Below are 24,244 nucleotides of genomic sequence, written 5' to 3' on the forward strand. Positions count from 1 at the left end.
GACCCCTTATAGTACTTAGCAGCGAATATTTCTAATATTTTCATTTCTCTGATATTACCGTCACAACATTGCTGTAGTCTTTACGTGACCTGGTGCGATTTCTTGGAATAACAGACCTCAGCATAATGAGTGATATAAGTAAATTACCGGGAAAATGTGTATTGGAAGGTTTTTTTGTTAATTATTATGAAATGCATTTTCATAAGTGTAATTCTGTTGACTCGCTCGCAGAAAAAAAGGGTATTCATTAAAATAACAAAACAGCTTTGTATATTCATCAACTTTTTATTCACTGAAAAATTTGTGTTATATACAAATAAACAAAATTGTAAACAAATTGGGAAATGTAAGACATTGTTTGTACACTTACTCTTCAAATTATGTAATTCATTAAAATTGGTGAAATGTATACAATATTTGCCTGGACTTGGTTTTGTTGTTTTTGAAATCAAACCAGTTTGTAAGTGGGTTAATGTGTAGCTCAACTCTTCTACTACTATCTTCAATTTACACAATGTTAAATCCTCTGATCCCACATACTTTGTGTTCATCTAGGGTGCAGGATCTCAATTTATACAGGGTGGTCCAAAAAAGTTCTACAATTTTTCAGATGCAGATTTCTTGGAATTCAGGAGACGTGTTAAAATTTGTTCCAAGATATTTCTAAATTACAGCACGGTATATGGTGAAAACGGCGGTGAAAATAAAGCCTCAGTTATAGAAATGGCGATGGTTCACAGAAAGACCAGGTCAAAAACCAGTTATCCACACGTCTATGAGATGGTCAACACAATAGCACTGCACGCACAAAGAACTGCAATAATTGTAATTAGGTCTACATGACTGCCATAGATGTGGACAAACCTGTTTTTGACCATTCTTATACTGATATTGGATTCCACCATTTAAGTTGATAAGAAATAGTAAGATACCTTTTTGGAATCAGAAATAGCGATGTCACGCCCCAACTATCGCATCGGTCCCAACTATAGTTGGGCCTGTCCCAACTATAGTGCGGCAGTTGGGTCGGCCCAACTATAGTTAGGACTGGAGTTGCGCCGGATGCTTCATGCTTGATAGATCTTGTTGGATTAAATGTTCCGCGGCGCTGGCACCGTGTATTCGTCGTGCATGCATGCCGCAAGGCTGGCCGGTCACGTGGTACTGCCTAGTTGGATGAGTTGTCCAGCTGCTGGGTTGATTGTCCAGCAACATTTTGCAAAATTCAAATATTGCCATGGCCGGCCAACTATAGATGGGCCCCACCCATAGCTAATGTCAAAGGTCCCAAGTAAAGGCGGACAGTATGTAACAGAGCTGTAGCCTAGGGAATGTTTTATAGTCGTCGTACATCAATGTAAACTATAGTTGGGACCGCCAAATAAAAATATTGCGGTGGCCCAACTACAGATGGTCCCCACCCATAGATAATTTCACTGGTCCCAAGTAAAGTCAGATGTGTATTAGAGTTGTAGGGAATGTTTTATAATTGTACAACAATGTACACTATAGTTGGGACCGCAAAATAAAAAGATTGGAGTGGCCCAACTATAGATTTGCCCCATCAATAACTAATTTCAGTGGTCCCCAGTAAAGTCAGACGTGTATCAGAGCTGTAGGGAACGTTTTACAGTTGTACATCAATGTAAACTATAGTTGGGACACCGCAAAATAAAAAGATCGGAGTGGCCCAACTTTAGATGGGCCAGCCCAACAGTGGAACTTACAGTTGGGACCGTCCCAACTATAGTTGGGACAGGCCCAACTATAGTTGGGCCAGCCCAACTGTGGAACTACAGTTGGGACAGGCCCAACTATAGTTGGGACAGGCCCAACTATAGTTGGGACCGATGCGATAGTTGGGGCGTGACAGCGACATAGCTTTCAATGTCATCGCGACATCTTCAATCAGCGTAGTGAATAAGAATTAAACCACTCTGGTCATGTGACCACCTTTTGGGCGATCACAAGCCAGCAGGTCATCGTAGATGGCGGGCAGGACGTATCCGATGTCTCTATTAAGATCTCGTGGTTTAGGAATATCTTAAAACAATTTCAACATGTCTTTTCAATAATTTATAAGAAACCTGCCTCTGAAAAAGTCTACACTTTTTTTGACCACCATGTCTGGGGCGATGGGGCGTGCATGACCAAGCGATGGGGCTTTGTGAGTGGGAGGGACACTGCGTGTGCTGATTTGCACGTGTATGGCACGAAGTACGCACGACATAGTTAATTTTGCATGTGCATTTCTTCAAGTGAGCCTCGGGCGTGCAGGTGTCAATGCGTTTGAATGTCCCTCCCAGTGGTCTCCCCCAACTCTCCCTCTGTAACCGAGCGAGGGGGTACTTGCACAATGATCACAAAATTTCTTGTTCTGGCATGTGCTTGGGTGGCTCAAAAAAAAAATCCCCCCAAAAATCCAACCAATTATGTGATTGGAATTGAAATTATGCTCTACATTTTGCGTCAGCCAAACCAAATTGTGATAAAATCCCCAACCTAAAGAATCCGAGAAGAGAGTACTTCCCAAAATAAACTTAGCCACTCCAAGCTTGTAGGGCACCAAGAAAAGAAAATAGGACGGACTTTGTTTTGTTGGAAGTCAAGTAAAATGATGTCAAGGGAATGCGATGCCGTAGAACTCATGGCCTGGGGTGTTGAAGCACTTGTAGGAACAGAGCAGAGCTCGGATGGGAACACGTCCTGGAGAATTGCTAAGCTTGAGGTCCTAACAAGGAATAACAGAAAAACCGCAACAGTTAAATCCAAAGAACCTTACAATCACCATTTTATGCCAACAGCGCTAGGAGAAAAATTATGTGCAAACCCTGTAAGCACAGAATCCTTAGTTACGGGATGTACGCATGTGTAGAAGCCAAAATTCCTCGCTAACCTGTGAAATACGCTTTTTTCAGATTTTTCTGCTACAGTAAGCAGGGATTTTTTGTTAACGGTAAGCAAAGCCGTGAAATTGGGCCCCGGTGGCTGATTTCACGGCACTGCCTAACAGTTGGCAGAATATATTTGTGCTAACTATAGCAGAAAATTGTGCAAACCTTAAAAGTTGTGTTCCCGTACTATTTCGAGTGACACCCCCAAACTCAATTCATTTTCTAAATTGCTGTTTTTGTGCTTATCACAATTTCTGCTTGGTAGCTAATGGGAGTTTGCAGTATTGGTCCAACCGCATCTGCTAAGCTAAAAGAGTTGCGGAGAGCATCAGCCAAAACAACGTGGTTTATTATGGTTTGTTTATGCGACTTTGCCCTAATTTTATTTTTAACATTTTTAGCCGAGTACCTTTCTATTGGACAGATATGCCACAAGGTCTGCTTGAAAAAAAAACAGAACTTGATCTGCTTGAAATGATAGACTTGATTTCCAGGCTGAATGCTACGTGTGCTTAGCACACAACACGTCAGCATGCAGTGAAGCATGCGCGAGGCGCCGTTGAATACTGCGTGGAAGTACGTTGGCTGCCTTGTTTTTAAGACTACTGCCGTGCGTGCGCCTAAATGTACTAAACTCGAGAGCGCTAACGAGTTAAAAATCATTGCATTTCCAGAGTTTTTCTTCTCTTTTCCAGTTTATTTTGACAGCAGGAAAAAAACGGAATTTTGTGAGATTTTTCAACAACTCGGAATTCCGGCCAAAACCGGAAAAGTGGCATCTCTGATTGAAACTACTCACTTTGTGTCCGTCCACGAACCGCACGCACTCCAGCCACGTGTTGAGGAACGACGCACCACAGAGGGCGCACTTGCTCGCCTGGGCCAGCATATCTCGGATGTTCGGGTAGTGGCGTATAGCCCGGCGCATGTAGGACCACCTGGGGAGTTTGTAAAAACATCCGAATTGTCATTGAGTCAATCGCAAGTCGGATCAAGTCAAAAGTAACAACAGGGGCTGAGGAATGACGAAGAAATGCCTTTGTCACAGTTCATTCGAATAGCTGGCAGAGTTATAAACCAAGTCAAGTCAAGTCCCAAGTAAAATTTCAGCAAGTCAAGTCAAGTCTCAAGTCAATTTTTTCCAAGTCAAGTCTCGTGTCAATTTTTCACAAGTCAAGTCCCAAGTCAATTTTTTTCCAAGTCAAGTCAAATCTCGTGTCAATTTTTCACAAGTTAAGTCCAAAGTGAATTTTTTTCCAAGTCAAGTCTCAAGTCATTTTAAAAAAAATATTAGATGCACATACTACATATGGGAACCAGTTTATGTGTTCGACGACGGAGCCGGAGTAGGGAATGTATAAAGGAGATAAAAAAAAACATCAAACATCCTCTATCAAACACCTTATTTGTATCTAAAGAGTTTCAAAACACATTTTGATATAATATGTTCAAACTTGTTCCATCATGTTGCATGTTTGAAGGACGTCTGACAAAATGTCCTTCCGAACGTTTTCGTTTAATGCATGATGTGAATTATTTTTGCTTTATGGCGGATTGGGGGTAGCAGCCCTGTTCCAGTAGTTTAAACCCCAGTTGCATATAGAACGCTTACGGGTAAACCACTGAATGTGTACGTACGTGTAGCCTATGGGCTCCGTGCGCTAACTAAAGAGAGCGCCCTTTTACCTAGCAACGACGTCCCATGGGCGGGACATTTCGCTGGTTGATGCGCACCGTTCCTTGTGTGTGACGCACGTACACCAGGGGATTCAGTTGTACTATGTACAGGCAGTGCTAGTGGTGGCCGTGCGTCGCGGCAAAATTGCAGTCAGGCAAGATGGCGTCGGTCGGTCACCCCCAACTGTACTTTGCCGGTGAGGGGGTACTTGTGAACGGAGTGGATTATGGTCTCTATGGAATGACCGCTGTATAACAACAGATGGGACTCAGACCTCGCATGCACCAGGAGGTTGAGTATGATATGTTGTCTATAACATACGCAAATGATAGTCATGTACATGACGTGTGGCAGTCTTAGGATTCCCAGTTATCTCGTGCTGGTTGCTAATTCGCTATGTATTATCTGCATTCTTTTCAACCGAATATGCTAGTGCGCACGAACACCCAGATGTTTGTGTTTTTTTGTAACTTCAAGAAACGTGTTAATTTTTGTCAGCAAGTCAAATTTATTCGAGTCAAGTCAAGTCACAAGTCATATTTTTTTCAAGTCAAGTCAAGTCTCACGTCATTTTTTCCCAAGTCAAGTCAAGTCTCGAGTCAAAAAAATAGCGACTCGAGTCCGACTCGATATATTTTTTTCAAGTCAAGTCAAGTTTCAAGTCATTTTTTCCCAAGTAATTTTTTTCCCAAGTCAAGTCAAGTCTTGAGTCAAAAAAATAGCGACTCGAGTCCAACTCGATATATTTTTTTCAAGTCAAGTCTCAAGTCATTTTTTCCCAAGTAAAGTCAAGTCTTGAGTCAAAAAAATAGCCACTCGAGTCCGACTCGATATATTTTTTTCAAGTCAAGTCTCAAGTCATTTTTTCCCAAGTCATTTTTTCCCAAGTCAAGTCAAGTCTCAAGTAAAAAAAATAGCGACTCGAGTCCGAGTCAGCGACTCCAGTCAACAACACTGATAGCTTGTGACCTGACTCAAGACTGAAGGACTTGTGACTTATGTCTGACTTGATTACAACTCTGATAAACATCCAATTTTTGTTGCTAATGATTGACAATTTGTGGTCAGGGTTCAAATGCAGTGTTATGTGTTGTGTCCTTGGGCAAGCCACTTAACTATCACTTACCTCCTTCCCAACGGAAATCTGAATGGGTTCTAAACAGCATTTCAAAACTAAAATCCCTCCCAAATTTGCAAAATTTGAAGAGCTCTGATGTTTAATTTTTTTCAGGACTGCACAACCCGGACAGTAGTACTTGACATTGGTCTTGATTACCAGATTTGTTTAAATACAAACATTTGAGGCATTCTGGCGAAATGAGACCGAACTGGGCAGACGCCGAAACGAGTGTTTGTGGGTATTAGGAAAGAGAATATTTCTCCTTACAATACTGTTTGTTGCACTTCAATCGGACATTCTGTTGGCAAGTTATGGCTGTTTATATTTTACATTTTTTCGACACGTGTCAAGAAAGTTAAATGATGAAAGTCAGGCCTTTCAAGTTTTGACTGTTTTGTAGTCGTGCAAATGAAAGATGTCAAATTGTTTTTCCTCAAAAACACTTTCATGCCACAACAAATATGAAAGTCGAAAAAACAATTATCTCTTTTTTTTTTTTTTGATTTTTCTTCACATGACCTTTGCCCAGTGCATTTTGTCTGGACACCTCACATGAGTCGCCTTCTTGTGTTCCTGATGAGTAATGGTAGCATCAGGATAGCTCTAAGCAAATTTTAGCGATAAACAGGAGTCACGTCACAAATGAATTTAAAGGTACAACAACAATCATGTTTTGGTGCATTCTCAATAATGTGGGCAGATAATATGTGTGACCATATGACCTTTAAAGTTCATGTGGTCGTGGTAAAGAGCACTGCAAGCATTAACAAAAAAATGAAATTCTTTTTTTACATCTCGAGAATAACAACAGTTGTGCTTGTGGTTTGGAAATATTAGGTGCATCATCTGAAATGGTGCCGACTAGTATGAACTTAAACACTGTGTAAGGTGCAGGAGGTGCTGAGTGTTTTCATCGCAACTTACGCAGGATTTTCCTCGTAGAAAACTTTGTCTCCGTATTTGACCATCTTACGTCTGAGTGTTAGTAATGCATGCAAAGTATTCAATTAAGCAAATTACTACATATTAATTATAAATTCATTGAATATTTGGATAAATTAAAAAAAAAGAATATTAGAATTTCTGTAATGCTGTGGAACTTTAGCCTAAGAGGACTGAAGTTGTTCAGAGCGGAAATTAATATACATTGTATTAAGATTTTTAAGCAGTGGTTTGACACAACGCCACCTAAAAATAAACAGGATAAAAACAAGGCCCAAATTTCAAATCAAAATTTAATATAATACCTTTAAAAGATCATATTTATCACCATATTTCATAACCCGTGATTTTATCTTGTCAGCATACATTTTAAAGCCTTACCTGTCTTTAAGCTGCTTCATGATGTATCTTGCAGTGATTTCCTGAGTGAAGAATGGAAACAAATTTTGCCTGAAACGTCTGCCTTTTATCAGAATTGTTTTTTCTACCACTCTTCCAATTTTTTTTCTTCTAATTTTTAACAAACAAGAGACACTTTCCCCCCCAAAAAACTGTTTCAAACATTTCATAGGATTCGGGTCTCAAAAATGAAATAGAAACTGTCTCTTCAAATCTGCAATCGTTAAATCTTTGTTTATGCTTTTCTCTGCCTCTACCTGGATATGCCACAATAAACCATAACAAGTATACCATCAGTGCACCCAAGTGCTAATATAGACCCCTATCATAGACAGCCATCTTCGTAGGAAAATCATAACTGCGTGTTCAACGCCATCAGGTACGTGTACATGCAGTGTGCAAAATGTTCTGAACACGCGTGCATGTTGCTAAAAATTTCTTCAAAATACGGCACAGCCAATTTGCGTCACGAAAATTAGACTCCCAAAATGCCGATGCAAGTGGCAATCTGTAGGCTGTGACGTCATTTGAGAGAGATGTACAGGTTGTCCCACAAAAACCTAACAGTCGAAAACCAATTAATAAAGGTATATTGCATGTGGGTTTGGAATATTTTCAAATTACCTCTTAAAGTCAGATAACCAATCTACCATTCAAACTTTATTTCACTCAAATCGATGCATTGGAACAAACCCTATGCTTCATCGAACACAAGGGTCTTGGGCCACTTTCCTTGAAAGTGAGAAACCACAGTTAGAGAAACACACAAAGGATTTCATTCCTTTGTTCAAGAGTAACGTGCGACTTATTCTACCGGCTTCGATCTATAAACTTGATGAATAAAAAAAGTGGCCCAAGTGGTTTTTCAAGTCCTGTATTGTGATTGCTGTATCTTTTGAACAAAATCCTATTGAAACCAACTAAAAAGAATTTGGAAGACCAATTATTCTACTCAGCAATACATTGGACACGATTTTGAATACTACCCCCACTTTTCTGAAAACATGCCCGATTCGACTGTTAGGTTTTTTTGTGGGACAACCTGTATTTTGGCTTCTGTGTCTGGCCTCACACAGTACCCTCGCTAGTAAGTATTGTAGTCGAGGTAGGCCTACTTGTGATAGATCAGTTCTAGACACAATGAACAGAGGATGAACAAGGAGTGGCTTTGCGTTTTGAATAGCTTGTGCATTGACTTGGGACTGGGGTGACTTGTGACGGGCTTGTGATGAATTCATGCCGAATTATGTTCCATCAGTTAGTACCCTAACTACAGCACTGTCACTGGCTGACCCACCTTCAGTGTTAGGATCTCCTCCTCTTGTATGGAGTGGACGGGTAGAGCATCTAGCAGTGGGTTCTCCTCACAGTACATCTCCTTCAAGGGAAGCTTGTGCAACTATAGTAGAGCCGGAAAATTGGAATTTGCTTCTTGTCAGGACTTAACTGGGTATGATCTTTACAGTTGCACAAGTTAGAAAACTTAGGACTCAAAATACAACGTATTGAAAATTTTCATGTACAGTTGCTCTCCCCCTGCTATTTTCGAGTTTCACCCCATAAATAGACTTTGTTTTTATAAATTGCTATTTTTTCTAGGAAAAAAAAAAGATATTCATTTTCAAATGAGAAAACAGACAAAAAATTGCACTTGTTTTATTATAAAATATTGACCGTACAATTTTTAAAATTATTTGTGCCCTGACAAACATTCAGGCATATCCTTTGTGTGTTTTGGATGCCAAAACTACCAAAACTAAAAGCACATTTTCAGCGGGTTGACAATGTCCATTTAAATAACACACAAATTGAACGTTTCTTTGGAGAAAAACATATTTCCCTGAATAGTACAACCGCAAGTGCTTACTTCAGTGGGGAAAATCCTAATCTCATTGGCAGCAGCGTCAATGATCTCCAAGTGGATCAGCTTCCCTAATCCCTCGGGGAGCTCCTTAATCTTGTTCTTCTGCAAGTGTAACCGGCTAAGCTTGACCAGGAACCCGATCTCCAGCGGCAGGGCAGTCAGCTGGTTCCCGGCAACGTGCAGCTCCGTCAGCTTGCTGAGCGCACACAACTCGGAGGGGAGATTGGTCAACTGGTTCCCATCCAGGCTTAGGTACTGGAGATTCACTAATCTGCAAAATTGGGATTAAGGTTAATCCAGATCAAGGACCAAAAAATCATGCAAAAGGTAAAAAAAAAAACCCCTGAATTTGAGATAAAGAAAAAAATACCATGGAAAATTTAACTGAAACCTTACCTTAAAAGTACTTTTTAAAAGTTGGTAAATATCCAGATTTCTGACATATAACTGTCACGATCTACACTTAAATTCTTGAAAATTCTTGATCTCATGCAATAAAATCAATTAAGACATAAAGTAAAGTCCAGTCTGTAATGAGCAACGATGGCCAATCAGGCCGTCATTTATCTCCAATTTCCTTGGCATGAAACAACTGCGAATATTTGTATTCCCCCTGGATGGGATGCCAGTCCATCGCAGGTTGTCCCAGGTAATGCCCGTACCAATTTTACACTCCTGGGTGGAGAGAGGCAAGTGGGGGCGAAGTGGCTTGCCCAAGGACACAACATATGGCCAGGGCATTGACAGTAAAGTATCTAAAATCTTTTGAAAGACCAAATAAATAAAGACTACAGTTTGTACATTTTTCACTGAAAACTTTCTCTTAAGCTCGGAGACACAAACCTGTTGATTGCTGAAGGAACGGTCTTGATTTGGTTGTTGTTCAAATTCAGAAAAGTCAGATTTCGAAGATCACCTGTAAAAATGCATTGAGTACATTTTAACACAAGGCTTTGGATTAAGTATGATTTCTGGGGGAAAAAAAGGAGTTACAGCATTTTAACAAAGAAAGTGGATGTTTCGCCACAAAATAGCCCAACTACCTTAACTAAAAAGTATTGCAGTTGGGTCCGCCCAACTATAGTTGGGACGCTTCTAGACATGGCAACTGCGCGCGCAGCCATGACGTTTATACACATCGGTCACACATGCTGCAAAGTGACAGATGAACGTTTGTGATGATTTTTTTGTGTGAAAACTATGCCAAGTCTACAATGACTTAGTGCTGAAAAACATGCAAAATGAAATCAGGCCAAATTTACGCACACTTTAGCCAGCAAAATTCTCAAAAATATCTTCATTTGGCAAAGAAAAGGTCCTCAGTATTTCACCAGACAAGTTTAAAGTCTCAATTCAATTTTTTAAAGGAGAATTTTCTTCAATATTTTGCACACGAGAGGGAAATCAAGTGCTTTCAAATCGAGGCTAAAAACTAGACTGGTACATGTCCAACCACGGTCCAACTAGGCCAACTGTTTGAAAAGACGGACCTCTTCATTAGTCTGGTGGCTGGTAGAAATAGAGCCCAGTACCAGACATGCCAGATGTTTCTTTCGGCACAGTTGATTGATGCAGTACTGAAGCGGTGTTGGACTGGTTGTTTCAGGTGCCAGTCCATTTTCTTGTATTGCATGTTTTCAATACTTTAGGTTTAAGGCCAAAAAAATCAAGTCTCCGGTTTCTAGTATGGAGCTTGCCCAAAAAGTGGTGCACCGACGCGTGTTTTTTTTTTACCTGATTGTTTTGCTTCAAATGTCGGCTGATGACTGCAAATGGTGCCCGACTAAACTTAGTGCAAATATATGGGAGTCCAGAGAGGCCACATAAAGCTTATTCTCGACCATAACCCAATCTAAAAACACGTTAAAATTGTGCAGCAGCAGGATTCCAGTCAAACCAGTGAGTTTAGCGGTTTTGAGACATCATCTTTCATTGAAATTTTTTTTTAAAATTTTGCCGACGCGCATGGCTACAGCGACGCGCGCCCATACCAGAAACCGGAGACTTTTTTTGTTGGCCTAAGGACTCGCATTCACAGTATTGAGAGTCTTAAATTTTTGGACTAAGTTGGGGCATAACATGACTAAAAGGTTCAAATCTACGTCCTCTGGATAACCAGTAATCTTCAACAATTTTGTCAATGCCAGGTATTGTATTTAGAAGATATAGCTTCCTTCTCAGCTTACATAGCCAATATCAAACACATTACTGCGACAATAAATAAGAAATGCAAGCATTATGAAAGGAAATGGCAACTACTTACCAATAATCTTGGCATCAATTGTTTTGATCTGGTTGCCAAAGAGATGGAGTTTCTCCAGGGAGTGTAGCGTGGCAAGTGGCTCGGGCAGTTCCTCCAGGCAGTTATTACCAAGATTTAGGACGGTCAACTGCAAGGTTAAATGGTTGAACAGATAACAGGCCTAAATAATAATATTAAGCCTCAAACAAGGCATTTGTGACAAGGATGTTTCCCAAATTGAAGGTGAAATTTCTCTTTTCTTCCAAAAAAGGTATGTAAACCTAACCACCACCATTTTGTATTTCTAATTCCCACTGAAGCCTACACGGTCGCATAAGGCAGTTTGAAGACTGTTTTGGGGTAGCTTGAGTAACTCCAGCTGACATGCTCCATTTTCATTACATGTGAATGAATATGGAGCATGTCAGCTGGAGTTACTCAAGCTAGTTTTGGGGGTGAAATCTGAAGATTTTGATTGGGGTTACGAGTAAAATTGGTCAAAAAAGTTATTAGTAATGCAATATGGCTATGTACCTAGGACTCTACTATCGCCCGACCATGTCCAAATGTTAAAAAAAGGCGATTCGTAGAGTCCTAGTACTAGTAGTAGTTACTCGGACTAGGACTAGTTTCTACCTCCAACAAAACACACAAAAAACCGGTCATACTAAACAGCGTCAACACAGCGTCAACACACTCCAAAGCGTCAACACGGCGTCAACACAGCGTCAACACATCCAAAATGCATTAAAAGTGACAAAAGCAGTATGTAGCCCATATAGTTTGGAAAGAAACAAGATTTTTGCTTAAAATCAATAGGTTAAACGTCTGAAAATTGTGATTTTCAGTTCAAGAAAATTGGCTCTCCGTGCCGCTCTGAGATCGGCTGCCATGTTGCCTCAGTGGCAGCGCGGACCATACCATTATGCTGAAGGGTGATAGCGTTGTACAATAAACCTCAGTCCCTCACAGATCAGAGTGCACTGGTGTCCCTCTCTGCAGCAAGACGCCCTCTGTTGTTTATGACAAGATTACTTGCACACCCCTACTTGAAATGGTGTAGTCCAAGCTTTGTGCGAAGTCAAAATGGTGGACAACGGCCGTGCAAGTGAAGGGTCATTTTTTCGCGTGAAAATACTATATTTCTAACAACAAAATGGAAACTCAATCCAATGAAAATTCTCTTTTATTCGATGCTTTACAATTATATACCTTTTCTGTTAATTCAGAATGTGTTTTGGATGTGTTGACGGTGTGTTGACGCTTCTGTCATGTGTTGACGTTGTGTTGACGCTGTGTTGACGCTGTTTAGTGCGACCCCAAAAAACACCTGAAAAAATACCAACTAATGCTGACTCCCAGACCCATTTGATAGGCACATAACAGTACACAAATGTAATGCATAAAACATCCATTATTTTGAAATAACGTCAACTATTTTGAATAACATCTAAAACTAAGAAGTGCATGCTAAGCAGGCTGAAAAGATTTTGTTCAGCAAGGCCTACAACTACTACTACATGTCAATCAGGCAACTGTACCTTTATCAAACCACTTATTTCTCTTGGAAGATCAGCTATTTTATTGTTTTTAAGCTGGAGACTATTCACACTACTAAGCTTCCCAATGACTCTGGGTACTTGGTTGATCCCTTTACTCGACAGATTAAGAGATTTTGGTTGCCCCTTCAGAGCTCGAAGAAGTAATGTGTCTGCCATTTCGATGTAAATTCATGTTGCTATAAACGTAGTCTGAACCCCTCCTCAGCAACTCTGTATGTTAAGTACAAGAGATGACAGGGTACCGTACAAGCAATTTCACCGTTGATGATGAACAGCGCCACCAATAGGCCAAAACCTTGGAGCACTTGTATCAGGCACCTAGACGTCAAGGTATCAGCACTCACGAAATTCAACCATAGAAAACAGACTAAAACTAAATAATGAAAGGTTTGCGGAAACACCATGTGCGAATAATTTCTCAACTAAGAGAATGGTTCTGAAAAGAACCAGAGGTATAAACTCGACGTTCCGGTCAGTATGCTCTGACCGTCTTCAGGAGAGTGCCTAAACTCTAAGAAAGTGAATACTTAAGTAGCAAAGGGTGAAATCAATGGAGTGTGAAGTTGCATCCTGTGAGGATGCCAAGTAGACAGGATCCCTGAGCAAGCTTAGTGCCCACTGAAGTGGAACAGTAGGGTTGCAGTGTCAGTGGAGGGAGGACCTAGGGTATAGGAGACCCCTCAGTCTAAGGTAGTAGCTGAGGACCTAGGGTATAGGAGACCCATCAGTCTGGAGAAGTGGGAGCCAGATGTCGTTGAGATGAAACCCGATGTCTTGCGGAACTGTGTTGTGCTTGCGGATCTCGATGGCTTCCCGTATGCGTCTTGGATGCCAGAACTGGATCGATGCGATGAGTTTGGCCGCATCCCAATCAACTTTGTGGTCGTTGATGTGGGAATGTTTGACAATGGCCGATTTGTCAAAATCCCCTCGCCGTCCATGTGCTCTGTGTTCCTTGAGCCTAGTGGGAAGGTTCCGACCGGTTTCGCCGATGTAGACTTTGCCGCATTCGCATGGAATGCGGTAGACTCCCGGCTTGGAAGAGGAGTCCTGCTTGTCCTTGTGAGTATGGAGGCTGCCTTGGAGCTTGTTGCCAGATGAGTGGTACACCTTGACGCCGGCTTGTCGGAGGATGCGTTGCAGATGATGAGAAGCTGGACCTATGTAAGGAAGAGTGACTGAGGGAGATACAGTGGGAGGACCTTGGGTATAGGGGACCCGTTGGTCAGGTTTGCTGATCTTGATGCGGTTGGGTTTGTAGCCGTTCCGTTGTAGTGACGTCTGGATGTGCTTGAGTTCACGCTTGAGGTTGTCTTGGTCGCAGACCTCGAAGGCTCTCTGTACTAGGGTGCGGTTGACCGATGACTTGATGCTGGGGTGATGGAACGACCGCTGGTGGAGATAGCGGTCGGTGTGGGTGGGTTTCCTGTAGACGCTGTGTCCCAGGGTGCCATCCGGATTCCTGGAGATCTTGACGTCCAGGAAAGGAATGGTGCCATGCTGTTCTTGTTCCATGGTGAAGCTGATGCTGGTGTGTTGCTTGTTGAGGTACTGGAGGAAGTCTTGGAGTGTGTCCGGGCCATGGGGCCACACTACGAAGGTGTCATCAACGTAGCGTAGCCACAGGCTCGGCCGAAGATCCGCTGTGAGTAGGGAGGAAGACTCGAACTCCTCCATGAAGATGTCGGCTAGGACCGGGGATAAAGGAGATCCCATGGAGGTCCCAGCCGTTTGCTCGTAGAACTTGCCTTGCCACTGAAAACAACTGGAAGAAATACATGTTAGTAACAGATCATGAATTTGGTCGGGGGACAGGTCTGTGCGTTCAGCGAGAGTGGTATCATGTTCAAGTCTTTCCTTAGCTAGTTTGCAGGCCTCGCCTGTGGGAACATTGGTGAAGAGTGAGACGACGTCAAAACTGACAAGCAAGTCAGTGGGTTGGACAGTGAGGTTTCTGGTGATGCTGACAAACTGGGAAGAGTTGGACACATGGTGTGGTGTCTGACCCACCAAGGGTCTGAGGATTTTGGCTAAGTGTTGGGCTGTGTGGTAAGTGGGGGAACCTCGAGAGGCAACTATGGGGCGCAGAGGGATCTCAGGTTTGTGAATCTTTGGTTGACCAAAGAACCTGGGACAGATCGAACTGGAGGGTCTGAGTCGTCTGTAGAGGGGGATGGATAATGCATCTGCTCGATGCAAGAGGAGAAGTTGGCTGGCAACTCGCTTCTCGATGGCGGGGATGGGGTTCTTGGGGAGTGGGCGGTATGAACCAGAAGAAAGTATGTCTTTTACCTTGATGCTGTAGTCCTCCCTGTCCATGACGACGGTGGCGTTGCCCTTGTCCGCTGTGAGGATGTGGATGGAGTTGTCTCGGCGAAGGTCACTGGATGGATGGAGTTGTCTCGGCGAAGGTCACTGACAGCGAACCGCTCTGGTTTGGTCAGATTAGGTTTAGCTGTCTACTGGGTTTAGCTGTCTACTTGGCATCCTCACAGGATGCAACTTCACACTCCATTGATTTCACCCTTTGCTACTTAAGTATTCACTTTCTTAGAGTTTAGGCACTCTCCTGAAGACGGTCAGAGCATACTGACCGGAACGTCGAGTTTATACCTCTGGTTCTTTTCAGAACCATTCTCTTAGTTGAGAAATTATTCGCACATGGTGTTTCCGCAAACCTTTCATTATTTAGCATCTTCACCATGCAAAGCCTCAAATCTTACTCAGACTAAAACTATTGGGCATGCAATACGTATGTAAATCGTGCGGCGTAAGCTTTCCCCGTTATTAATTTCCCTTTTTTCCCTCAGCGCCAGCGATCGAAGGTGAGTATGATGTAATGAAAGAAGGCTTCAATCTATTCATAGTTTTCAATCTTCATTGTGACTTCTGTTGTTTTTTTAAATGCATGTTTATGTTACCCTAAGTTTCATATGACGTTACGGAGACTGGCATGACTGGAGAGACATAACATTAGAGGGCGCCCTCACCATGATCACTGAGGACTCCTGATAATCCAACCATGGAGGAAGGAATAGTTGGGAGGTTTCCGATTAAGTCGGAACCATCCAAACTAATGATGGATTGTGAATTTTAAAAAAAAATTAAAAAAATTAAGAAACTGATCATTTAGAAATTCTGTCTACAACTTGGCCTAGCCTAATATAACTTTTGGTCTGATGACGTCATGTTTCTGAAATGTTCTGAAAGTTTGCAGTTGTCCAAAGATTAGGGGAAATTTGGTGAAATGTCAAATGGTTTTTAAATTAAAAAAGGAAAGAATGTTGCATCCTGATGCCACTTTTTTTCATCATATATCTCAGTGAAAGTCAGTCATTGCAAAAATGTTAAAAAGATATGAATCTGGGACTGAAAAATAATTCAGATGGATAACATTGATGTCTTGTGTGCGTTTTCTGCGACAGATCTAGAAACAATGTCAGACAGCGACGACTCAATCCACCGTCTTGAGGGCTCTTCCGACCAGGTTGGAGGGCTCATCATCAGGAAGAAGACCACGTCCAAGGAGGATGGCCAAGACTCCTTCAAGGCCCCTCAGCCCCGCTCCTCACTCCTCGGCCTGGACCGGCTGGCTGCCGCCAAAAGGAAAGAGAAGGAAGGCCTGGAGGAGGAGACTAAGAAGAAGTCAAAGGTTACGTCCTACAAGGATGATTGGGAAGGCGGAGATGAGGATGACGAGGAAGATGATGATGATTGTGAAGATGATGAGAAAGAATCCTCGCTGAGATCCTCTCAAAAAAGGTATGAAAAGTTAAAAGTTGCATTCCCTGTGCTATGTTAGACTTTCGGCCCGAAAAATAGATTCCTCTTCTAAATTGATAGTTTTCTAGCAACACAACAAGCTATTCACTTTCGAATAAGACATCGAGCGAAGAGATCGGCCCATGTTTACTTATCAAATTATTACTTTACAATTGGGAATTATTGGCTGCCAAATGATAATTCCGTTCTTGTGGCATAGGCTGGTTCCTGCCCCATAATCAGTATTGATAATGTACGGACCGGGAGCCAGTCTGCTCACAAAGTGGATCTGTTGGTGCCCAAAACAGAAGTCTTTTTTCAGAGGGTTGCAGAAAAAAAAGCAAAACTCTGCTAAAATGGGATTCAGATTAGCCAGTCAACCCTGGCAAGCTGAATGGCTGAGTGGTTAACCAGCTCACGCCGGGATTATTTTGACAAGAACGGGATTACTTTGATTACTTTTCACTCGACCTCAATGCCAGGCGGGTTGAAGCCATCACCCTCGGGCAGCACACTCATATTTCCGGCCTCGCTCGCTGCGAGCAGGTCACTGACCGATATTTCTGGCCTTGCTCCCTGTGTGTTAATCTGTCATCCGTTCCAAATACCGCAAAACTTTTGCGTGTATACACGGCCTCTGGCGAACTAGTTAAAACATCTGCACCAGAAAGTAGGAGGTTATAGGTTCAAGTCCCAACCGTGCAACGATGTGAAATTTTTTCTCACAGTGTTTAAAAGTTATGTAAATGGAGGACCCAAACCCCTAAGTGCCTACCCCCCCCCCCCTCCAAGTTTTTTTTTTTTAAATTTGAGGAAGTGTGATCCTTTTTCTTCCAGGCAGTACCGAGCCCCCCGAATTGAAACCCCCTCCCACCCAGGGGGAGTGAGCAATGCGGTGAAGGACAGGCAGAGACAGCGAGAGAAGGAGAGCCGGAAGGGCGGAGTCTATGCCTCCTCCTCCTCCAAGGACCAGGAGAAGAAGAGCCGGCGAGATCGGGAGAGAGACCGGGACAGAGGTAGGGTCAAGGGTCTTGAATATTCATATTTAAATGGTTCCATTTATATGTTTGCGTTATTTGCATCCCCTTTGATTTTTAAAGACGGCGTACCCCAATAAAGGTCTTTTGGGAACCTAATCTTGGGCTAGCTTCAGAATGTTTCAGAAATAGTGTCACTTGGTTTTTTTCCTTCTAGCTGACTACATGCCAGACGTAACGATTCCAGAGAAGGTCTCGTTTTAGTATCATACTCCCACCATAAGTACAAGGTTTCTCAAGTGATCCTCTGTCCTTAAAGGGAAGATACAACATTTGCAAACATCTAAAAACAAAATGATCAAATTATCACGAAATTCTTTACTAGACTGTTAGGGAGTAACAGTCTAAAGCATCCCGTACATTCGTGGCTCCTGGTGTGCTGACATTTTAAAGTACAGTGGTATTTTTGTATCAATTTCCAACGCTGGTCGGCCGACCAGCGTTGGAGAAAACTGGTTTTTTTTGCGCATTTTCTTTGCAATTGATTACACACCTGTGAAGGGTTACAAGCAGCTAGACTGATTCTCTGACCTTACAATTCCCCAAAGTCTATAAATTGCTTCGTTTCATCTTAAGTGGGGTCAGGGAACCAGACTACAAGAACATGATTGGTTTTCTTAGTTTTTCCATCATCTACGAACCCAAAATGTGAAACGAGTTAGTGTTACAATATTTGCTTTAACATACTATTCCTCCAAATTCATTTATTTCTGAAAATTACAGCAAAAGCAAATGTTGTACATTCCCTTTAATCAGAAACGTTAGAATAAGTTAGTTGTTCAATATATAACTTAGCGAGCAAAGATCAAACAATTTATTTTGTGAATTTTAAATTCTTTTTGTACAGACAGAAGAGACCGCGACAGAAATAGAGACAGAGACAGACGCAGAGACCGTGACTCAGAAAGAAGAGACCGTGACTCAGAGAGAAGGGACCGTGACTCAGAGAGGAGAGACCGTGACTCAGAGAGAAGCAGTCGCAGCATCCGCAGCGAGAGGAGTGATTGGGAGAGGACCCCCAGCAGGGACGATGAGCCGGGAACGCCTAGAATATCGAGAGGTAGTGTGCCGACCAATGGGCTCCTTGCACAAACAATGGTCAAACACCATTGATGAGAGAAACACAAGTGTGGGCACACAAGACCACTGGTTTGCATCTGTATGGTACAGAGTACGCGCGAAAATGTCTTCATTGAATGTGCGCAAACCAGCATCTTTGCGCGAATAGTGGGCGTTCAGCGCAAGTGCATACAAGTCACGCCCATTGTGATGTCAGTGGTCCTTCTAACCTCAGTCGTCATATTTGAGGGTTTTTTTGTGTATGGAATCCGTAATTATATCCTATACACACAGCTGTATAAGATCTTGATGATACATTTTCTTTCTTCATTGGCCATATCACTCCAGACAATTACATCTTTGTGATGGTTGCTTTAATACTGCATCTCGTCAGCATTTTCACGAAGGGACGAATTTGGCCACGGGGTGTTGAACAGTGGTTCTGAGAAAATCGGGTTTTAAGTTGGTCACTTTTGGAAGTAATAATTTCATCTATTTTAAGAGCACATGATGACTAATTGATGATACAGATAGTAAGCTGAGACCTTAAACTTAAAAAATATACCAATTACAGTGTAATAGAACAATTCATTGTGGAGTAAGCGGAGTAATTAATCTCCATACAGATTAGTCTCTTTTTGAAAACTTAAAATGCCACACTCGCGTTGTTTTGCAGGGCAAATTGGCCCATACACATTAGGCGCTAAATTTGTCTCTTCGTGAAAACTTAAAATGCCACACGCGCGTTGTTTTGCGGGGAAAATTCAATTTGTCTCTTTGTGAAAACTCAAACGCCTATACGTGCATTGTTTTTCCCCCATAGAACAACATGATAAAAGTTGGAATTTGTCTCTTTGTGAAAACTCAAAACACGATTCAGGTGAAATTTTCCCTACATTGATTGTTGTGATTTCATTGATTTAAACTGATTTTGATCCAAAAAAACTTTGCCAAAAGGTTCGTTGCTGTTAACTTAACTGATTTTGCCCGGAAAAAGAATTTCAAAAAAAAGAAGGAATTTTGGCAGAATTTGTCCCTTCGTGAAAACGCTGACAATCTGTGTGTGAAAAATTATTTTAAAATTCAACTGTTGATATCGAAACTAGTTTACTGAAGGTGAATTATTATTAGACACTGGACATTACTTTACAAGAACAGAAAGGGATGTGCTTGAGGAAATCTTGTACTGTCAAAGCATTTTTAGTGAGTGGAAGTATTAGATATTTGACATGTATGTTATAGTTAGACATGCAACAAATTTCATTTTGTCGTGGTGTATTTTTGTCAAATCTCACTTTTGTATATTCAACCAAAAAGTATAATACATACATTTAAATATATGATTTTTGTCTTGGTTTAGGGATAGCCACCCCATCGAAGTCCAACTGGGACGAGGACGAAGACAGCATTCCTCGTAAAGCGCCCTCAGGTTGGGACTTCCCCTCACCCAAGGTGCAGTCTGGGAAGGGCAGGGATCGCAGCGAGCGGGGGCAACGCGGGGATCAGAGTGAACGCCGGGGAGAGCGGAGCGCCAGGAGCAGTCGCGACAGAGACTCAGAGAAAAGGTATGCTGTGTGTGTGTGGCAAACGCCATGAAATAAATGTGTGGCCAAGCTGGATATGATTGGCCACTGAGAATTATGTATCACAGCTGATTGGTTGCCTTGTGTATAGATACATACAAGTGAGGACCTGAGATGTAAAGTTGTGTATATGCACACACGGTTTACTTTTGTGACAGAAATGCAGACAGATGTTTTGTTATGTTTGCACTATGACAAACACAACTAAAGAAATGTGTGGCCAACTTCACTTGATTGGCCATGGAGAATTATACATCATAGCTCATTGGATGCCTGAAGTGAGGTCATGTGCAAGCTACTTTCAACTTGTACTTGTTAAAAGTTTTATTTGACGGAAGTTTTACTTTAAACAAAACAGAATAGGATACTTCAGTACAATTGAAATCTTCACAAGGCTCAGAGCAAACCCAGTAAAATATTTTTTTGAAACTTTCATGGATTTCATATCATTGATATTAATAGTAATTAATAAATTCCTGAGACAGTTTACCCATTCCTATTGGTCGAGAGCCCGTCACGCAGATGGCCATAAAGCGCAGTCTAAACATCGGTCAGCAATGCTTAAGAAAGGTGTTTAAAACTGCGCTCTGCACCACATACGCGCTGTACGCACAACATGTGCGCAGTATGCGCAACATGCGCGCAGTAAGCCCTGTGCGCACCAGCTACCCCCAACTGCTCCTTTAGAACCACTGATATGATCTCCATATAAGGCGCGATGTTCAGCACATCGCGTGCGTGTCGCACACCATAAGTGGCCTGATCTGAACATGGAGTGAAATGGTACCCAATCATCAAAAACTTTTGCACTTTTTATGGCTTTCGATTGAAAAGGTATTGGTGAATGGGGATAATAGTTTGATTGAGCAGTTATAAATATAATGTATAAAACTGGTTAGGGGCCTTGTTGCTGATAATAGCCCTCACCTTCAACTTAGGCTGTTATAATTAACCTAATTTGTATCACTAATTCTGGTGTTCATTGTTTGTTTTCCTTCTTTTCTTCCAGGAGTAGTTCAAGGCGTCCCGTCGATGACACGCCCATGATGACGCCCACCCACCGCTACAACTCCTGGGCCAGTAACAGAAAACGCAGCGGAGTTACCCCACAGATATCAGGTACATGTAACTTCCAAGACACGGTCCCATTAGTCGTTTGGAGAAATGGCAGACACAACTTTCAGACACTGTTTCATTTGAGTAAACTCTCTGAAGTCTTAAAAAAAACCTTGACCTGACAGGCCTAAGCCCTTACTTTGTGTGACTCTGGCCGCAAAATGCTGTATTTTTTTCACTTTGTTTTTGATTATTATGTTAGGAGGTGATACAGTGGAACGATTTGCGTCTGACGCTGATCGACGGGAGTGGGAGGAAGAACAAAAGGTAAGAAATCATGTCAAAGTTATTTTATGACAACTAAAAAAGATTTTATTTTTCAGTTTCGATCAAGAATTAAAATATCTGGTTATTGCATTCTCATCCCCTGAATAAAAATAAATGGACATTAAATGTATTTGTTGTCAGATTTGGTAAAGATAAAAATTATTCTGCAGAAAGAATTGCTTTGATTAGATGGAACATCCGCTTGATGTCTAAAGAGGGCGCCATTCAAGTCAATATATCGGCTAGCTATTTGCAAAGAGTTAATAACATTACACATTGGGGCACCACTCTTAATTATTATCTTCAAGCAAACTTGAATCCTCGATCCTGATTGGTCGATCCATAGCAACAATAATGTGATATTATACCTAAAACCACGGTCCATATCGCACTCCACGTATCGTGCTATTCTAAGATGCGCGCACTATTCCTGCAGCACGCGCGTGTATAGGATTACTGCAGAGTGTGCGTCCCATCTTTACTGTATGTCAAATTGCTTGAAAATAACTTTGTTATGCCTCTCTTGCTCATGAAACATGGAAAATGTAGTGCGTCTATGTCCAATATGCCACTTGACTTTTGGCTCTTTGTTATTATTATTATTATTCCATCCGCACTCATGGGATAACTAACATTACTTGGACAGATTTGGTATGAATGATATCAAAACCGACCTTGTTTCCCCTGTTTGTTTCAACACAGAGGCTGGATCGTCAGTGGTACGGATCCGACGAGGGTTACGACGAAGTCAATAATCCATTTGCCTCCATCCCGGACGAGTACACTCAGAAGAGAGAGAAGGAGCTTATCAGTAAGGCCTCCAAGAGAATGTCCGCTCAGCAGCGTCAGATCAGCAAGGTGGGTTTATTCACATCGACTTATCCAAACAAGCTCAAGCACGGTGACTTCATAGTCTTTTTTTTTTACGGGAAGGAAGGACGGCAAAGATGTGCCAAATCTTCAAATATTTAGTCGATTCATTTTGGGGATCAGGTTGGTATAGCGGTACTTTCCTCGCTTTCCATTTCTGTGACCCAGGTCTCGTAGGTTGAGAGAGGCAATTGTAGTAAAGTGTCTTGCCCAAGGACATATGCACCATGGCACACGCATCAAACACTGTACCTTTGCACCATGGTGTTCTTATATAAGATTATTTACTTATCGTATGTCAAAGGTCTGGTTGAAAGGAAACTAACCTAATATTGCACTGTTTATGAGAAAAGACAAAAAGACATTTTATGGTATACTCATACGTTTTTCCAGCCGTAAATATGAGTCTCCTTCCTTGACGTTGCAACTTGCCCCCAGCTTCTGTCATATGATCAATGTACTGTTCACGTTGTGTGTGTGTACACAATAATTAATAATGTACAAGCACACTCACACAGCAGCAATAAACACTTTGTTTTCCCGCACGTCCGAGCATAGTAGCACTGTTGGAACATGTGCGACAGGATTTATGACTAGCTCCCAAACAGCTCGATTTTGAGGGTCAAAATTTTGACCACGAAATTCACTCTCGCAAGAATTACTCAAAAACGGCCAATTTTTAAAGGATTGCTGTGTGGACATAGATATTCTACTTTTAAATGCTCTTTCCAATTAATATAGCTTAGTTCAGAGTGCGTTTTGTAGCCCTATTGGGTGCTTTCCAGGATGCAGTGCCCCTTTAAGATAAAAGACATCAAAATGCTTCCAACTGCTTTTTGAATGGATTGATCTGAAATGTACAAATTGTAAAAGTCAGAGCAACTGAAGTTTTGCAACTTTGCTTTTAACAGGACAATGAGAAATGGGAGACCAATCGAATGCTCACCAGCGGCGTGGTGACCAGGGTCGACTTTGACGAGGACTTTGAAGAGGACAACGTCAAGCGCACGCATTTATTGGTCCACAACATCGTGCCGCCGTTTCTCGACGGACGCCTCGTGTTCACCAAGCAGCCAGAGCCAGTCGTCCCTGTTAGGGTAAGGTCAAATGACATCAAACCATTAATAGTCAGTCATTAAAGAATTAATTTCAGCCACGTTTCATTGCAAAAAGTATTGATTTTCCAAACATATTTTCAAATGAACCACAAAGGGAAACTCACTAGTTTACTCACTAGTTTGAATTATAACAATTTTTGAAAAGTTGAACAACGAAATTGACTGGAGCGGGGTTTGAACCTGCGACCTCCGAATTACCGTTCCGGTGCTCTACCAACTGAGCTATCCAGCCCTATGTTGGTGTTTCCTCAATTTGTCAATATCTTTGTTCAAGGGGCGCTGCGAGGCCCTCTTCACCAGTCAACAACCAGGCTAAGTCAAATGTAACAGTCAGTCAGTCGGTCAAACAGATAGATATAAAGAGGGTATAGTCGTGTTCCCTAACGTGGCGCACTTCGACATTTACCCCAACTTTCCTCATGAAGTGTTGCCAAACTTCTTTGATGACAAACTTTCAAATTCATTCAGTGAAATACTGGTACTTTTACCTTATATATGCTTGCTATTTAACCTCTGTGAGCAATTTTGTTGTCATGAAATTTAGTCCGAAATTCAAAAACGGGTGTCCGGAAATTGGGCACAAAATCGGCTGAGTGTTCCCTAATGTGGGGCACTTGAATAAATCTCGGAATATTCCAAATTAACATTTAAGAATTTCTGTAAAATTGATATATTCCGATAAACCATTATTATCTCTACTTTACATACCAATCTAGAAAATTGTCAGAAGT

At 41.8% G+C, this 24,244-nt stretch overlaps 2 protein-coding genes, 1 non-coding gene and 1 pseudogene across 3 annotated transcripts in view; 1 reads left to right on the forward strand and 3 right to left on the reverse strand.

The window, feature by feature from the left end:
• Positions 1 to 2,070: 2,070 nt before the first annotated feature.
• LOC119745402 (leucine-rich repeat-containing protein 69-like) lies at positions 2,071 to 12,895 on the reverse strand. The gene is made up of 8 exons (XM_038221726.1): positions 12,681 to 12,895; positions 11,161 to 11,287; positions 9,741 to 9,813; positions 8,901 to 9,168; positions 8,331 to 8,432; positions 7,016 to 7,056; positions 3,694 to 3,832; positions 2,071 to 2,731 (listed from the first exon to the last, which is right to left on the reverse strand). Exons 1-8 carry the CDS (start codon positions 12,855 to 12,857, stop codon positions 2,621 to 2,623), a joined length of 1,038 nt encoding a protein of 345 aa, XP_038077654.1. The 5' UTR covers positions 12,858 to 12,895; the 3' UTR covers positions 2,071 to 2,620.
• Positions 12,896 to 13,730: 835 nt separating this feature from the next.
• LOC119745410 lies at positions 13,731 to 15,081 on the reverse strand (annotated as a pseudogene).
• Positions 15,082 to 15,436: 355 nt separating this feature from the next.
• Positions 15,437 to 24,244, forward strand: part of LOC119745416 (pre-mRNA-splicing factor ATP-dependent RNA helicase PRP16-like) — a 28,870-nt gene continuing 20,062 nt past the window's right edge. The window contains exons 1-9 of the mRNA XM_038221751.1: positions 15,437 to 15,526; positions 16,125 to 16,463; positions 17,301 to 17,479; positions 18,348 to 18,560; positions 19,920 to 20,124; positions 21,152 to 21,261; positions 21,461 to 21,525; positions 22,228 to 22,383; positions 23,307 to 23,492. Coding sequence (XP_038077679.1) covers positions 16,138 to 16,463; positions 17,301 to 17,479; positions 18,348 to 18,560; positions 19,920 to 20,124; positions 21,152 to 21,261; positions 21,461 to 21,525; positions 22,228 to 22,383; positions 23,307 to 23,492 — 1,440 coding nt within the window. The 5' untranslated portion in view covers positions 15,437 to 15,526; positions 16,125 to 16,137. The remainder of the gene's footprint in view (positions 15,527 to 16,124; positions 16,464 to 17,300; positions 17,480 to 18,347; positions 18,561 to 19,919; positions 20,125 to 21,151; positions 21,262 to 21,460; positions 21,526 to 22,227; positions 22,384 to 23,306; positions 23,493 to 24,244) is intronic.
• On the reverse strand, positions 23,673 to 23,745 carry Trnat-ggu. Its single transcript has one exon. It is a non-coding gene; the product is annotated as a tRNA-Thr (tRNA).

The sequence above is a fragment of the Patiria miniata genome, unplaced genomic scaffold (genome assembly GCF_015706575.1).
Source record: "Patiria miniata isolate m_02_andy unplaced genomic scaffold, ASM1570657v1 HiC_scaffold_12, whole genome shotgun sequence".
Taxonomy (NCBI): domain Eukaryota; kingdom Metazoa; phylum Echinodermata; class Asteroidea; order Valvatida; family Asterinidae; genus Patiria; species Patiria miniata.

What these genes read in the sequence shown, in the direction of transcription:
- LOC119745402 (XM_038221726.1), bottom strand. Translation starts at nt 12,857, where the DNA reads ATGGCAGACACATTACTTCTTCGAGCTCTGAAGGGGCAACCAAAATCT. An exon ending in AGGAGATCCTAACACTGAAG is followed by an intron (nt 7,057 to 8,330) that starts GTGGGTCAGCCA and finishes TTCTTCACTCAG; the next exon opens with GAAATCACTGCAAGATACAT. An exon ending in ATGAAGCAGCTTAAAGACAG is followed by an intron (nt 3,833 to 7,015) that starts GTAAGGCTTTAA and finishes CAAACTCCCCAG; the next exon opens with GTGGTCCTACATGCGCCGGG.